Source organism: Onthophagus taurus, chromosome 8 (genome assembly GCF_036711975.1).
Source record: "Onthophagus taurus isolate NC chromosome 8, IU_Otau_3.0, whole genome shotgun sequence".
NCBI classification, from domain to species: domain Eukaryota; kingdom Metazoa; phylum Arthropoda; class Insecta; order Coleoptera; family Scarabaeidae; genus Onthophagus; species Onthophagus taurus.
Window position 1 is genome coordinate 742,198 of NC_091973.1, and position 17,767 is coordinate 759,964.

A 17,767-nucleotide genomic window follows, 5' to 3' on the forward strand; every position below is an offset into this window, starting at 1 on the left:
TTTGAGGTTAGGTGGTACCAAATTTTAAAATTCCCGGGTGAAAAGATTTTTTTATAATAATTTTGGGAAAGTTGGGTTATAAGCGATTTATAGATGTCATAATAGTATATTAAAAAACAAGTTTTGTAAGACACGCTTGAAATGCACGAATTCAAGTTGAAAAACAAGTGGCGAAGCCACGAGTTTTTTAATGAATGAGTGCTTTAAGTCTTATGAAACGTGTTTTTTATGCTATTTTTTGTAATTCGCGTTTTTATACTTTTTTTTAACAAAAATAAAGTAAATTTTGGCAATGTAGGGAAATAGGTATGTAGCAGTTGGTAACACCGGAAATAGAAACTTTGAATTGACAATTAGAAACTGTCAAAACACAAAATATATTCACCTGAAAAAAATGTTTGATGTACACCTCCCAAAATAAGAGAAATTGCTCAGAGTCAATGTCCTCATCATTGTGGACTTTGTATTCGATGCTAAGAACGTGTTTAAACATCCATAGACAAAAATTGTCACATTGACAACTAAAAAATTAATGACCCAATGTCACCAACTTGAACTGGTTCCATAAAATGTTACTAAAATCTCATTACAGCATCGGATGCTGTAAGGAGTCTCATTACAGCACCCGTTTGAGTACTGTTATAACTTCCATTACCGTAGCGAATTACAAAAAATTAATTTATCTTTGTATTTCAGGAGTCTTAATAATGTAGATTAATATTACTTACCTATTTTTGATGATAACTAATAAAAATGATTTAAAAAAATAATTCTGAAAATATTTATTTGAATGGGTTTATTGAACTCAATTTTAGAGAATAAGATATTATCATAGACCAAGTAATGTGAACGTTATGCAAATGGGTAAATTAGTTACGTTAATAGGCCTTGATTGCAGGTGTAGGAATAATCGCTCTTACAAACAACGCAGTTCCGATTTACCGAAGCCATTAGCTCGTCTTTAATCTCGGCAAATAACCAATTAAACTATAAATCAGCGGCGCCAATTATTAAATAGAGTGTCCGGAGTGGGTATACTTCGCGCAACTGGAAGGGTTTTTTGCAGCACGATCCGGCGAAATGGCTTTTGAACGCGGCCGGGCTTCACTTGTATTTCGCGTGAGATTGTAATTTGACTAATGTTCTCTCGTAAACAGGCAAAGTTAGCGGCAAAAGGAGGTTGTGAAACAAAAACACCCTAAAACAGTATACCTTTATTTTTCGTTAATGACCCCCGATAACAAGTTAAATAAATACTCCTTTTTTGAATCTAACCGTGAGAAATGAACGCAAGTAACATATATTACAGATATGATTATACTGGGATTTTTGTTTCATTATTCTTTTTTTTTTGCTAAGGGCTCAACTAGGACACCAATCATGCTATTTTTTTCATAAACACTGGCTATATTATGGATATTGTTGCTTGGAGCATGGAGCGAAGCACGAACAGATTATCTTCTTACATTTTTTTGGCACATACCACACCAGCACAGCATGTTTGTACACGTTTTAGTTTTTAGCTTTAAAACACTATTGCCAGTAGCAGGATGACAAGCGGCGTTGGATCGCCGACTCTATTTCCGCTAGATGACGGGGACGACGACGTCACCGCGATGGGGATATCTTCATCAGATTCCGTTAACGACCGTTGGTAGCCGTTGTTGTGGAGTTCTGGTACGCCATCGATGTCCATTGCGGCATGTTGTGGAATTGCCGAGTCGGATTCTTCGGATGAATCCAACTTTGCTTGCATCTCCATTTCTGAAAATTCATAAATAAAAAAATGTAACCAAAAAAAATTATTTAAAATAAATGGAATTGAGAAGTAGGACAATTTAAAATTGGGAGAAACTGGCGGGTGAGTTGGTAATTGTAGTTTGGGGTATAGTAGTATTTTTTAGAGAGGAAAGAAGGGGTGAGGTAGTGCGGGACATGTTGTAGATCGCCGGCGAGCAATAAAACCAGATTGATCTTGAAGAGAAATCGAATAGAACGAGCATAGCGACTGAGCGCTACTTTATCTTGGAGGTTTTCAGGACAGGACGATTTGACTGGGAAAAAAGTGCGGACCGATTGAAATAAATCTGAACGAGCAATAAAAGGAAACAAGTAAGAAAGTAGTCAAACTGTTAGCAGTCATGCCTCCGCTTGTAAAATAACTCGCTTCCGATCGTAGACATCCCTTCGATTTACCTAAAAAATTCAATTCCTTTTTATGGCGTCGGCTCCGCGGCCTGCTCCTCATCAACGTTTCATAGTTCCCGAACTGTAAATCACAACAGACCTTACCGTATAACCGAATGTTCCCTTCGGCGTCTCCTATCGAATTCTTCGAAATGCACTTGTAACCACCCAAATCCGATTTTTCGATCCTGGTCACCACCAAACGCATCTGTACGCTGTATTGCGAACTCTGCATCTCGTTCATAATGTACTTGTCGTTACTGATAATCATATCACCTAAAAAAAGTTTAAAATATCGTCAATATTTATGAAATATTGGACGTCAACATCTTAATAAATCTCAATCTGCGGCATTTATATTGAAATTCCTATCAAATTTGAGGGACCGAAAAGCACCCGGTTTGAGGGAGTCTGGGGCAGTTGCAGTGAAGCGCTAAAAAAACGGCCGCCCGGGCAACTAGAACGGTTTTTAATTAAAACGGCAGGAATGAAAAGTGAAACGGCATTAAATGGCAACGGTAATAGCGCAGCGTTGGTGTTTAAAGCAGTTAATTAGTGGGAATAGCGAATATAAAAAGGAACTGCAAAACTCCCAGAAAGACTGACAGATAGGCGTGCGACTTTCCTTCCCCCAATACAATACAGTAATTGCAGCGGCAATCATCTCTCCCCGAAATTATTATTACACAATCTTTGTCAATTTTACCACGTTTTCCTTCCATATACATTTCCGGACTTTTCAGACTCAATTCCAAGGGGTCATACGAAATCGCATCGCCTCATGCACAAATCGACCTGCCGCTTTGGCATTTGAAATTTCCAATGAAGTCACACAGCCCGCTCAAAATGCTCTCTCGACAAGGTCATATTTGCATAATTAAACTCCACCTTTGTTGGCAATCCACACGTCGCACTGGAATGTGTCCCATAAAGACAAACAGGACAAAAACTACATTCATTTCTGTTCGCTATGCCAACAAAATTAATAATACAATTTAATACATATATTTTATTTATATATATTTAATTTAATGAAATACCTTATAGAAAATGAAATATGTCGTAGTATTGAAAACATCTGAATTAATAAGTAAAGCTATGCTGCCGCGTAGTTATTTACTGGGTAAAAATGGCCATAACTTAGTAAATAAAAACGTTACGTCGAAAGTTTTGGAGTTTATCGTTACAGGAACGACGAAAGGAGCGCGCTTCGGACCGGAATTTTCGATAAAATAGCTGTACATTCGAGAAGTAGAGGGGGAATAATTTTAATTTGACATTTTTCAAATGCGTGCTTACCGCTTTCTTTCGTCCAATAGTTAATAGCCTTAGGAGAAGCTTCCACATGACACTGAAGGGTGACGTCGGTGTTGATTGGAGCCCCAACCAATTGGTTAGGTACTTGTATCAAGGGATGAACTGAAAATCAATTACCACAATTATTAATCGGCTATGATACTAGGCTGGTCGTGTACAGTGTAATTTACGTTTAGGTCTTAGATGCACAGCTCAAAGCGATTTTACGGGAATATTATCATTAGCAGGAGATCTCCTCTCCAGTTCAAAGCATAGCGTTTCAATTACTACCGCACCAGAAGGGCAATTAGATTTATTACTGTGTTTAATTAAACCTTTGCCGGCCGTCATGCTGATTCTACAGAGCGTATTCAAAGATTACATCTACGCCCAGATCGTTTTCAGTACAAACAGGCTTTAATTTCTCCACACTTTTATATTGTACCACGAATTGGCGACCGGTTGTTTAATAAATGAACTCCATGTTATCGTGATCACCATAGCGCACGTAAAACAGGATGTAATTATAAATTTACTCGTTCGGTTATTTATTATGACACGCAAAAACGGACCGGCGACGCGTGCACAATTTATTCGGCATCCGCAAAGTTGACGGCCCGGACCTGCCTAAAAGAAAATTAATAAACAGAGGCCGCCCAGGAAATGATGATCGAATAACGTAACACGCTACCCGGAACGGTTCCCAGTAAATAGGGAAATTGAAATTGTTTTAAAACTTTTCAAACATGAAGTATGCGCCAGGCCCGCTTTGTCTCAAATTACGCGCACACTGCCGAACCCCTATTAAATCTAAGTGTTCCAACCAAACTCTATTCTTACTTCTTAGCTAACAAATTTTAACCTCTCTAAATATATATATATATATATTAAATCTACTTCGTTATTATGATTTACCTATTACGTTTCTTTGTATTTCATCCAGATATCTCAATTAATTCTTGAGATTATTATTATTATTATTATTATTGCTGCCGGGCTGAGGAGGGCGGCCCCTCTCGTTACCGCGACCTATAAGATCTATTGTAACTTTAGCCCTCCAAAGGTTTAGGGCAAATGTAGGTCCTTAATGAACCTTAGTATTGTCTTGAGGTCTTGTACCTTTATGTCGGTAGGTAACAGGGCAGTTTTACCGAAGACGTTGTGCCTTAGACGTCCTCTGGCGACGCAATTGCACAGTATATGTTCAGCAGTTTCTGACTCGTCGTTGCATAGTCGACAAGTTTGATCCTCAGCTTGTCCAATGTGGAAGAGGTGGTATTTTAGGGGCACATGGCCGGTTAGGTAGCCTGAGAGCGTTCTTAGATCCCCTTTGCTGAGGCATAAAACCTCTTTGGTTTTGTTTTGCGACGGAGTTATCATACTCTTCGCTTGTCTGTGACCTGGAAGTTCTTTCCAGCGTAAGGCTATCTTTGAAGCCTCCCAGTTGTTGATTATTTGTTTTAGGTGGCTTTTTTGTAGTCCACATCCAGGTTGTAACCCACCATAGGGTAACATTATTGCCCCTAGCGAGTTCTCTCAGGTTGTTGGTGCACTCTCTGATCAGTGCGGAGCCACACGTGTAGGCCTGAATTGCCTTTAAGGCGGCCCAGCTGTCTGTGAAAATGTTTATGGATGCACCTTTTTGTCCCTTCTGTAGGTTCAAAGCGGTGCAGAAGTTTATAGCAAGAACTTCTGCTTGGAAAATTGTTAAGTCCGAGCTGAGGGGCAATTTGATGTGGCTGTTTGGTCCACTGATGCCCATGCCTACTCCAGATCTTACTGTCTTTGAAGCATCGGTGTACCAGGCTAGGGCTCCTCTTTTTAGTTGAGGCCCTCCTTTCGCCCAATCATCCCTGCTACTAAATATGACCTTATACGGTTGGTTGAAATTGTATTCCGTCGGTATAAGGTCCGTTTTAATTTCAATCAGGTGATTTAGACATGGGTCTTTGAGGATCTCGAGGTGTCCTCTGAGATTACCCTGTATCAACTTGAGTGAAGAAACTGTTTTCAGTGATAAGGCACTTAAGGCTGCCTCCTTTTGTATATATATGTGGAGTGGTGTGAGACCGAGTAGGGCTTCCAAAGCAGCCGTCGGACAGGATCTCATTGCACCCGTTATGTTAAGACATGCTAACCGCTGGATTTGTGCCAGCTGTTGTTGAGCTGTCTTATGTTTTGTTTTTGGTCTGATTATTGCTAGGTAGGCCCAATGAGCCATTCGTGGTTTGAGACCCCAGTTCCTTCCTAGGAGCCTGCGGCAGATCTGGTTTGCCATGATGGCCTTTTTCCTCACCTTATCTAAGTGTGAGTTCCAGTTTAATTTACTGTCAAGTATTACCCCTAGGTATTTAGTTTCTGTTTTGAGGTTAATAGTTCTACTTTCAATGGAGGGTGCTTTTATTTGTAGCTTCCTTCTCCGAGTGAAAGGGACTATTTCGATTTTATTGGGATTGATGCTGAGCCCATTGCTTCTGCACCAAGTACTGGCGAGTAGTAGGGCTTTCTGCATTAGCTGAGTTATGATTGAATCATATTTACCTCGGATTGTGATTACCAGGTCATCAGCATACCCTTGTATCTTAAATCCGTTTTTAGTTAGGGTGTTCATCAAGTCATCAACTACCAGGCACCATAATAGAGGTGATAGGGGACATCCTCTTAGCGCCTTTATAGTCAGCGACTCGCCTCCCAGACTGGCTGTGATCTGCCGACTTTTCAACATGGCTATACACCACTTGATTGTCGACGGATGTATGTCTTTTACGATTCTTGAGATACTATTTTTTAAAGTGACGTCGCCATCTAGTCTTGGGTAGATTTAAGTTGTAAACTTTAAAACTTCAAAATACGTAAACTTTAATTTAATCGATATTTGTAAATCCGTCAATACGAAGAGGATGAAAGGAAAAATGATGAAAATTTATTAAATCAATTAATTAAATCTAATGTTATAGGAACGGATGAGATTAATACTACGCAATTACAACCATTATTCGAATTATTGCACATTATTCCTAAAATTGATACACGAGGTCTGTCTATTAAATAACCATGCTAAATGCAATAACTAGTTTTCATTGATTTTAGCAACAACTGATTTTAACATCAACAATTTTCAACAATGATAATTGTTAAAGTAGGTGTTGTTTTAAAAAGGATCGTTAATAAAGTTGTTTGCGAATAATTTTTTTGTTGGTGTTGTGTTCAAATATAGTTAAATTAATGAACAGAATGGTAAAACGAAAATTGTAATGGTAAATCGTGATTAAAGCTCTGTGGATATTTGGAATGCGCGTAAAAGTGGGGTTGGCGCTGTGCGGTATAATTTGGATCCGGCCCATATAAATCCACAGGGCGCGTTGATAATGCGGTAGGAGCTCGGGCAGTGGCGAACTAAATCCAATAGACATAAGTGGGAACCAGAAGTAAATATTCTATACAAACACCGTACGTGTAAATGTAACGGCATTGAATACGCGAAGCAGACGGATCCTCATTTGACGTATTGTTTATCTTTTCGCGATGGCGGTGAATGTGTTATTGATTGGGGGGCAAATGAGCAAGATTGTGTTTTGAAAAGGGCGTACGTTTGGATTTTTTTTCTTTTTTTTTGCGCAACGCTTTTTGCGAGACATGATCTAATAATGTGCTCGGACGCGACCGTTCGGGGAGTTGCTTAAAGCGCGTTTGGTACACAATGCGTACCATATTCGAAAACGGCGGAAAGGGTGAAACAATTGTTTTAAAACCGGTATGAATATGGATGCGATGGTGAACGCCGAGCAGCCCTCTGGCGTAATGGACGTACATAAGTATACAATACTGTCTGATTATAGACGCAGCTATAAATACGCCGACGTGCGCCATCATTCCCCGTATTCTAGTACTACCCCTGACACTCGGTGACCAACAGCTTCCACACATCACCGTAATTTATGTATTACATTAAATAAATGTATGAGCTTGTGGGTATAAAGTTTCTCTGCTATTTCAAATTTATTAATAAATACCTCGACTAGTCTACTTAATGTACATAGTAATTAATAAAATTTAGTTACTACTTAAATTTATTTAATACAAAAAAAATCCTACTAATTTAGTGGTATTTCGCTTATTACGCAGCAAATTTATAGCGAAAAACAATACGGCTATAATAAAACACCACCGCCACCGAAAGTTGAAATTCGCCATCTGCGCGCCGAAACGAGAACTTACTTCACTACGAGTTACAACCGCGCTAAATACTCTTTCGCACCATTCCATATTTTCACCGTCATTAATTCCTTTAATTTTACTTACAGTGCACGTGGAGATTCATTCTCTTGCTAACAGTCGGCGGAACACCATTCGCTGCAATGCAAAGATACGCCCCCATCTCCGATCTGGTAATCTTGGTCAACGTCAACACTTCCCCATCAATCATAGTCACTCTATCCGGTTTGGTCTTGGAGGTAGATGCGGGTCCACGCGACACAATAGGACCACCATCTTCCCTCTTCCAGATAATACGCGGTTTTGGATATCCTCTAGCTTTACATACCAGTTTTGCAGAACCACCTTCTGGTACCATTAAATCACCAGATGTTTCCTCGTTAATGATATCAGGAGGAATAACAACTTCCAAATATGCGGTCTGTGTAATAACATTAAAAAAATATTAGTATTAGAATTTATCATGTCTTATTTTTGTTGGTGCATACCTGCATCTTCATGGGATCTGTATTAACTTGGCACATATATTGTCCTCTATCTTCGCGTCGAACACTTCTAATGTTCAACGTCCACGTGTTGAAATCGTTATGGGTGACGGTGAGCCGGGCATTATTCGTGATGACATGCTCGTGTATCGCCAAGATGGCTTTCGTGTCCGCTTTTATCCAAGCCACCTGACAAAACGAAACGCTTGTGCCTATGCTACTACTAGACGTAACTACGTCACTCAACGAATCGTGCAATAATCGTGCAAGCTACATCGCGGCCATCTGTTAATACCAAATGGAATAACTGATTGTTAATCAACGCGGCCAATCGTCAATACGTTATGCGCACACAAACAGCAATTTAGTGATAATTTCACTTCTGGGCGTTGCGTTCCCGTAACGGGATTGTGCACAGAGGGAATTATTGATGTGTCTTAAAATTGGTTTGATGCAATTACCGGTAAATTGTATCGACAAAAATCAAATCAAAATACTACTAGATAATACAGTTAAAGTGATCTTTTTGTATTTAGTATAATAACGAAAATAATTTTTGAGGGGATCAATTTTGTAAAGATTTTCTATAAAACACAATGATAGGCAGTTAGTATTTATTACGAAACGTGGGGATAAGAAGATGAGAGCTTAACAGGTATATTATAGATAAGTATTTTCTGGTAAGGGCGGGCAAAGTGGAGATCGCGTCGACGTCGAAGAAGGTGAATAAACTGCTATTCAGTTTTGCATATGAAGGCTACTGCCTTCGGATGTCCTGGTACACGAGTCAGTGGCGCACGTCAGCGGCAGGCCCGTGTTTGCGATAACATCAAATTCTATTACACGTCGCGGTCCCGGTAAAAGTGAATCGAAATTATAAGTGGCTCGACCGTTGAGGAGAAAGGGATCGGGCTAAATTCAAGGCGACCCATTGTGTCACACATACAATTGCATATTGTTGAAACAGAAGGATTATGTGACCTCTACGGAAGAGGCGAGTAACAATGCCCTCGGACAAATGTCGGCATTAACGCCAGTTAAGGGGGATCTAAACCGTGGGGGGTAACCCCGCGCATCGTCTGCAAATTGATCTGATTTAATCCTAGGTTCATTGTTTAAACTACCCGGGACCGTTAGTAGTTGAAAAATCACCGCTAAAACATGAAGCGACTTTAAACTATTTGTGAACGCGACGGGATTTGACATCCACCGTCATTTACACAAATAAATATTTTATGCGGCGATCCTAATCCTGACAGGGTAACAATCACGCCTCGACATTAGCACAATACAATTCGGGACGGGGTGTTTTCGCTTTTCAAAAAAACAAAAATAAATAAAAAAGAGTGCCCGTCCGTCAGGTCGACTGACGCGCGTCAACGTCTATTGGTGCGCTGGATGTTAGGGGTGCAGGGGTGCTATGTGCAGAACTGTGCCATTGTACCAAAATGCCATCGGTGCCTGTGCAGGTGCAGAGGTGCTCGTGCGTTCGGCAACGACGGATCCGCATCCTCGCATCCTCATGGTTTTTCTCCATCGGGAGCTGGATGCGGATCCGTACTGGTGCACATTGCACGCAGAAATAACATGTTGGATACACACCCGCGCTGTCGCTGGATCCCCACTCACCCTGTATCCCCCCAAATTGTTCACAACGCACGTGAAAGTCGCGTCACGACCTTGAGCCACAGTGATGTTCTCCAACGGGTATAAGAAATCGGGTTCGTAACCCGACGCTCCAACTGCAACAAAAAAAGACAAATATAAGTACTATCTTTTTTATCATTACAGAAGTGTGTAGGTGTAAATGAGTGTAATAAAGAAAATATATTCGATTTTAGTAAAAAAAAAAATAAAAACAGAGAGGGTCGGTGAGTTTTTCGGAGGATTGAATTGTTTACCGACAAAGTTTGCGGTGGACAGGTCGGAAACGTATATTCCGTTCCTTCTCTATTTTCGTTTTTAATCGGGGAAGCTAATTAGAGGGGACGGCACGTTGGGCGTTAAATACGTCTCTTCATTGCCAGAGATGCGTTTATTCAAAATGAAATATATCGCGTTATACAAGCGCTTACCTGTCCGGCGGCGAAAGGGCTTCCCTCACTGGCTAGCATAAATCAGGGTCCTTTTTGTTCGCTGCCTTCTAAACTTCGGTTCCATAGTGCGCCCGTTTTGAATGAAGCGCAAATTAGAACCCTACCCCCGATCTTTCGGCCATCAACGCACCCCCCGAACGATTGTCGCCCGTTACACAACGGGCACAAATTAATGAAACCCCACTTTAGAGCCGATATAGAAAAAACCCGGCCCATTTGTACTAATGCACTATTTAGAAAAGGGGTGAAAAATGGCGCTTCGTCGAACGGACTCGAGTTCAAACTAATTTGTATGTATGGCTCGTGCCACGAAAACGGAATAATAACGTATAAGCTACGTAAATTTCCAAATTGAATAACTTACAAGTCATCCCCGAAGTTTCAACTTGCGGTGACTAACTATGCGAGCAAGTTTAAGCGCGTTATAATTTCGAGACGAGTAAATCCATACGCTATTTTTAGTCTACCAAAACGAAACTTCGAGTAAGAGAAAGAATAATTGTTACCATTTCCTTGTCAGACCAAAAACAAACTATTCAAAAAGTTATAAATTCGATTGTTAATGGATAGGTTTTTCAAGTAATTTTCTTTCTAGAACGAATGTTGCTTTCCAATTGATGACTGATGATCGGGAATTGTCGGTAATGAAGTTAGCGAATCACTGTAACTTGTAGAAGTTTCTTCGGGTCCGTACGTGCGCCTTTGTCACTCCTATTCCTTTTGATCCGGCAGGAGAAGGCCAGCCGTGGGATGGTACCACTTTGGTTGTCTACACGCAGAATAAAGTCGAAGGATAGGTAATTGTGTTAGCGAAACGGAATTCTTCCGTTCGGACACTCAAGTTCGACAACACGCCGAACGCCGTTTTCTATTACCGAAAGTGTAGATAAACATTCGGGACACTTCGCGCACCATCTCCTATGTTTGCGTGGCCGTACGTGTGTAACCCGTTAGCAACGCAAACACGACCGTTTCAAATTATTCGAGTACATTTTTATCAAAGTCCTAAAGTCAAGTTCTAAACTCCCTTCCGAAATTGAGAACTTCTAAAATTACTTTTTTTTTTCAACATATTCGAAAATAACCCAAGAAATATTATTAACTGAGTTTCAATATCCCATCACAAAAATTGCGTAAATTGGTTTAGATCAAAATGGTTCGAAACTTTTGAGTGCAGTGGGAGATATACATGATTAATATGTTAAAAGGAAGACCAAATGATAACGATTCCAAACTTATATGGCGTTCTAATCTAACTGAAACACCAAACCTGGTTAGCGAAATAAATAAAAATTGACCCAAATCGATATGGACGTCTCTCCTTTCAATAACTTTTGAGTGCAGTGGAATATTTTCATGATTCATACCTTAAAATGAAGCTTAAATGATAACGATTCTAAAATTAAATGACGTTCCAAGAAAAATTAGCACCAAGTGTAGTTATTTCAAACAAATATAAATAGAGCCAAAGCTGTATGGAGGTCTCTCCCTTCGATAACTTTTGAATGCAAGGGGAGATATACTTGATTTATATCTTAAAATGAAGCTCATATGATACCGTATCGAAAGTTATAAGGGGTTCTAATCCAAATGAAACTCTAAATCTAGTTTATCAAAAATTGATAATTGGGCTAGATCGCTAGGGAGGTCTCTCCCTTCGATGGCTTTTGAGTGCAGTGGAATATTTTCATGATTCATACCTTAAAATAAAGCTCAAATGATAACGATTTCAAAGTGATATGGTGTTCTAATCCAAGTGATATCATAAGTCAAGTTATTTGAAACATGTGTGAATTGAGCCAGATCTGTATGGAGGTCTCTCCCTTCGATAACTTTTGAGTGCACTGGGAGATATACATGATTAATATGTTAAAAGGAAGCCCAAATGATAACGATTCCAAACTTATATGGCGTTCTAATCTAACTGAAACACCAAACCTGGTTAGCGAAATAAATAAAAATTGAACCAAATCGATATGAACGTCTCTTCTTTCAATAACTTTTGAGTGCAGTGGAATTTATTCATGATTCATACCTTAAAATGAAGCTTAAATGATAACGATTCTAAAATTAAATGACGTTCCAAAAAAAATTAGCACCAAGTGTAGTTATTTCAAACAAATATAAATAGAGCCAAAGCTGTATGGAGGTCTCTCCCTTCGATAACTTTTGAATGCAAGGGGAGATATACTTGATTTATATCTTAAAATAAAGCTCATATGATAGCGTATCGAAAGTTATAAGGGGTTCTAATCCAAATGAAACTCCAAATCTAGTTTATCAAAAATTGATAATTGGGCTAGATCGCTATGGAGGTCTCTCCCTTCGATGGCTTTTGAGTGCAGTGGAATATTTTCATGATTCATACCTTAAAATGAAGCTCAAATGATAACGATTTCAAAGTGATATGGTGTTCTAATCCAAGTGATATCATAAGTCAAGTTATTTGAAACATGTGTGAATTGAGCCAGATCTGTATGGAGGTCTCTCCCTGCGATAACTTTTGAGTGCAGTGGAATCTTTTCATGATTCATACCTTAAAATGAAGCTCAAATGATAACGATTTCAAAGTGATATGGTGTTCTAATCTAACTGAAAGTCCAAACCTGGTTAGCAAGTTTTTTCTTCGATAACTTTTGAGTGCATTGTTATGCTTTTCTCTAATTTCTCTTATTTATATAATATATGAATAAAATTTGAATGATAAGAGTATAGTAAGAATATATTTGCTTTATTTAGTGTATTTCGTATCATTCCCCACGAATAAATATGTGATAACAAGTGTTTGTGTTAGTTGATTAAATAGTGGATAACGGACGGAATTCAGTGAGAACGATTCCATTCATTAAAGGTTCTTCATCGTTCATTCGCGGTGACTCGTCGATAATTGATTGGCCAATCAATTGAGTAATTCATTCACTGCGTACGCTCGTATTCGGATTTATTATTTACGCATACAGTGTTCGCGTATTCCGTTTACACGGGTGTTCACCAAATGGTTGAAAAAAGCATTGTAACGTGTTACGTGTAAAACGTTTAAATGTCGATGACGGGTCAGCTGTAGGTCGTTGTCATCGGTAGGGAGATTATTGAACGTTGACGGTCTGATGATAGATTCGGCTATTCAACGATATTGCAGCGGATCGGGTGAGGAAATTGTTTAAATCGATCGTGTCGGGATGGCGGCTCGACGCGACGTTGACCCGAACCATAACTCGATAATTATTTATCTTAATACAATTTTCGAGTCTTATTATTATTTCAATACCGGTCTATTTTCGTAATCATTTTCGATTTTTCTGGGCGATATGCAAATGTGGCTGTGGAGGGTGGGTGAATTTAGCTAAGGGGATGCGCTTATTATTATTATTGGTGGCCAGCTATGCAACCATGTTTCTGGACCCGACGGTAGAGGACACTAAATCTACATCTGCGAGTGGCATCTGGCACATCCCTCTGCCACCCCATAAGACCCACCATATCTCATCCGGGCGCATCCTGACGCCGGACGAAGGGTGAAAAAACAACCCCGCCAATAAAAGTCCACCCGATAATACTGGATTTATTTGACGCACAACTCGACACTTGAACGGAACGATAAATTTCGCACTTTAATGAATAAATAAATAAAACTTTTATTTATTGTTGTTCGGGAAAGTGTCGCATCGAAAGAACACTTCCTTTTCACTTTCCCCTCTCCTCGACGCTTTTTATTTTTTGCGCCTCTTACACGATTTAAAGTAGGGGAAGCCGGCACGTAACTATGCATAAACTTCAATATAAGATTAAAAGCAAATATTGTTCGGAACAACACGGCGCTTAACGGTTGCTTCGTCTACCGGGATGAAAGTGACAGGAAGCAAGCTTAACGTCAAACCAAACAAAATTAAACAAACTTTTCCTCTTAGGCCGGCAGGACGCGTCGCTTGAGTAATGTAGGGCCGAGGTAAAACTTTTCGCGTCTAAGTTTTCAGGAGCCTTCCGAAAACAGCGACAAATTATAATATCGATGTTGTCTCACTACCGCGGGCGACAGCGGCGGTACGTCCAACGTCACGACAAAGCGAAAATACCAACAGACACTCCACTTCCTTCACCTTCACCTCTTACCTTCCCTACATTTCTCTCACCTCTCGTGCGGAATTTCACCCTAACGAAGAACAAAGTGTTTTACTCAAATATTACCCATACCGCATAAGTTACAACAATAATTTAGATTACTAACAAAGGTAAACTAAGGTTCTGAGACATTGATATATGGGATGGTGGAATTGAAATGCATCGTAATTAAAGTAGGGGAGAAGAAGACAATGTTGGAAGTTATTTAGAAAAGTATTTCCTTCGCCTAGAAAAAGATAAAGTGATGCGGGAGTATCGGTTGGAGGAAGTGTATTTTTCGCTTTGGAGGCATTCAGAAAGAGTTTTGCGGCGCGTACTCGACGAACGAGGAGGGGCGGAGAAGAACTACTTTCCGTTATGCATAAAGCATACAATAACAGGCCGCGACTATGCGTTTTACGTGGGCTGCATTGCGTTCGCCGACGCCGCCCCTTCAGCAATTAGAACTGAACTCATGAGCATTGTCGTAGAGAACCGCGCGATGATGCACCCTGGGGTTTTAGCAGAATTGCTTTTTACTCCGTTTCAAGTTATTGTGTGCCGGCTAAGATACACACGTGCTGCCATACCGGCTTTAATTACCATTACCTACCACTTTTATGTCCCTAATCCATTTGGTCTGGCGCCTGATACCCCCATCTCATCCTTTCACGACAATTATCCGTAATACACTTTTCTTTCCCCCGTTAATTCCATCCGTCACGACCGGGACGCTCCACCCGTCGACTTTGTAAACAATTACTGACGCCACAATTATGTAAATAACTTCCGACTTTAAGGAGTAACAGATATTTTAGGTCATTTGTATTCAGCTCGTGGTATAGTCCAATTTTTCTTAAAAAAAGGAAAGTAATAAGACAAATACCGAGTTGGCGTTGTGTTCCTTTTTTTTTTGTCTCAGCATCGTCAATAACGAGCGAAACTTCATCTCGAATTTAACGCTAGTCAAGAAGTAAGGTGTCCGTAAACGGAAGAAGGCGTGGTAAGAAGAAAGCAAGCACGTGTACTAGAGAGGGTAACAGAAAAAGAAAAAAGAATCTCTATTCTGGTCAAAGATAGTGGACGATGTGATAAACGCAGAAGACGCATGGCCGCCTTCCTACACTTTATTGCAGACGTGACTCACGCGTTTTCAATTTCGTACAGTGCGAATGATTGGCGCTAGGGGTGCCATTGCCACTATGACGTATTGACTTCGGGCGTCGAGTCTGACAAATGTTCCTAGGAGTCGCGTATCGTCCGGAATTGGATGCAAAAACATGATCTGGGACCGGGACGTCCCACGCGTCACAAACCCTTTGAGATTATAGCGACTACGACAATTTTTCCGCGCGATTCATTCCTGCCCGGCCATCTCTCCACGTCCATCGAGCAATACTCTAGACGATACGTTCGGCCGTTCTCTCGTTTGGGCCCCGAGGAATGCCCAAGATCGAACGTTATTATTCAAGACGATAACAAAACCCTCCCTGGGGCGCGAAAAACTCGCCACCGCCAATGATATATCTCGACTTTTAAAACAATTAATTCTATTAATACGAATTCCTACAACATCGCAAATCCTTACCTCGCATTCTTCGGTTCAAACCTCACTTTAATTACTACTTCCATTACCGGCACTTTTAAATGCTCCTCCCTGCAACTCGAATTCCACGCGTACCTTTTTAAACCCTAATGGATCGATTTTCCCTATATACACTCCCATCGAACATCCATACGTGTCGAACCATCCAAGTCAACCATCCTATCACATTCACTCGTACCTCCATTCCCGAAAAAACTCTACTTTTATTTCAAAACATCAACCCCTACGTTCCCTTTTAAATATCAAATTCCCTAAAGTTCATTGACTATACAACGGCGCAGGATGAAACGAAAAGAAATGTTAGACAATTATTTACGGTTAAGGTTTTGTGTAAAACGTTTTGAAAACGATGGTAAATCGAGGAAAGCAAACGGCCGCGGCGCGGTTGAAGGGGCGGCAGAGGTCGGTATCGGAATGTTTTGGAATTAAAGTGGCAGAACGGGGCGACGATAAAATAGCGGGATGGGAAGTGGTTATTGAGATTCTTCGGGACGTCATTGTAGCGAAGCTTTCGCGGTCCCTCGCGATCCACTGTGGGTCGCGGAGGGGTGCCGAGGGACAGACCCGGTCGCAGTAATAAAATTATGAGTATGTGGGATTGTAATATAGGTGTATGGGATGCAATTTAACGGGGGGTACGTCACACTATACAAACCGCACGCAATACAAATGCGACTGTAATGGAATTTAATTATTGTATAATGCATTTGTGCAAAGCGGCATGTAGAGGCAACGTACGGTCTACTAGCGAACGCGGGTGATACGGGAAGCGGTAAGCTGCCTCCCCCGAAAATCGTTCCCCACTTTCCGGCCGCCCGGAACTATAGATTGTCCCGCGCCCTACGACGATCATAAGCCGGTTGATAGCCAATCTAACCCCGTTAATAAAGTATATTGTTAGCTACCAAGAACGTTACCATGCCGAACACGTACCAAAATTGTGATTCCGGGGCGGTTAGTTAATTATTCAGGGTGACGAGCCCGCTCCCGGCCATCCCCCACTTCTCCTTGCTGACTACCGACTCCCAAAGCTTCGAGTCACACTGCAAACCAAAAACTATCCCTTACGTTCCCTACACCTTAAATTACAACCTCCAGCAACAGTGCTAAGATTGTCTGTACAACACCCCCAAGTTTAAACGCCACCTCTTTCTAGAAATTAAACTCACCCCTTCTATTTCACCCCATCTCCTCGAAAAATTTACTTCTACGTGATTTTATGCGAAATTTGAGGATGTACAAGAATAAACTTGTTCCCTTCGCTCTCAAACTCTTTATAGCATTTAAGATGACAGATTTTCCATCCCATCACATCCCAGAATCTCTTCTCACTTTCATAAAAATTTTAATAATATCAATATTCAAATCGATTTAAGGTTGTTCGAATCCGGAATTCCGGAAATTCAAAGTGACCCGCAAATTCGTAATTTCTAAAATTAGTTTCGGGACAATATCGCCCTGCAAACAACACGGCAAAATTTTAAAGCGCGGCGGCTCGGAAGGGATGTTGACATTAGCGTTCCATTTAGAAATTCTGGACAAAGCCATGACGCTTGACTGTAGCTCTGTAGAGAGGAGATGGGGGTGAGGTCCGGGGCGCGTGTGCAACATATACAAAGTTAATTGATGGATCTTCTTCGCCACGAGTTATTTCATTAATTAAAACCTTTGTACAGCGTTTAATATTTACGGTAAACAGAAGCAACATTTCAAACACTAGCGGCACTTTAATATTTCAACACAACAACCTGTTTACTTTAATTACAAATATCCAAGCCCCGTAA

General features: G+C 40.5%; 1 protein-coding gene across 6 annotated transcripts in view; it reads right to left on the bottom strand.

Moving 5' to 3' along the window:
- Positions 1 to 1,199: 1,199 nt before the first annotated feature.
- The window catches only part of LOC111414246 (lachesin-like), a 45,509-nt gene continuing 28,941 nt past the window's right edge, over positions 1,200 to 17,767 (bottom strand). For 5 of the 6 annotated variants that reach the window (XM_023045535.2, XM_023045533.2, XM_071198523.1 and 2 more), the window contains 6 exons: positions 9,786 to 9,925; positions 8,187 to 8,372; positions 7,786 to 8,119; positions 3,487 to 3,606; positions 2,293 to 2,463; positions 1,200 to 1,764 (listed from right to left, as the gene is read on the bottom strand). In XM_023045535.2, coding sequence (XP_022901303.2) covers positions 1,526 to 1,764; positions 2,293 to 2,463; positions 3,487 to 3,606; positions 7,786 to 8,119; positions 8,187 to 8,372; positions 9,786 to 9,925 — 1,190 coding nt within the window. In that variant the 3' untranslated portion in view covers positions 1,200 to 1,525. The remainder of the gene's footprint in view (positions 1,765 to 2,292; positions 2,464 to 3,486; positions 3,607 to 7,785; positions 8,120 to 8,186; positions 8,373 to 9,785; positions 9,926 to 17,767) is intronic. The other variant, XM_023045534.2, reaches the window with a different exon arrangement.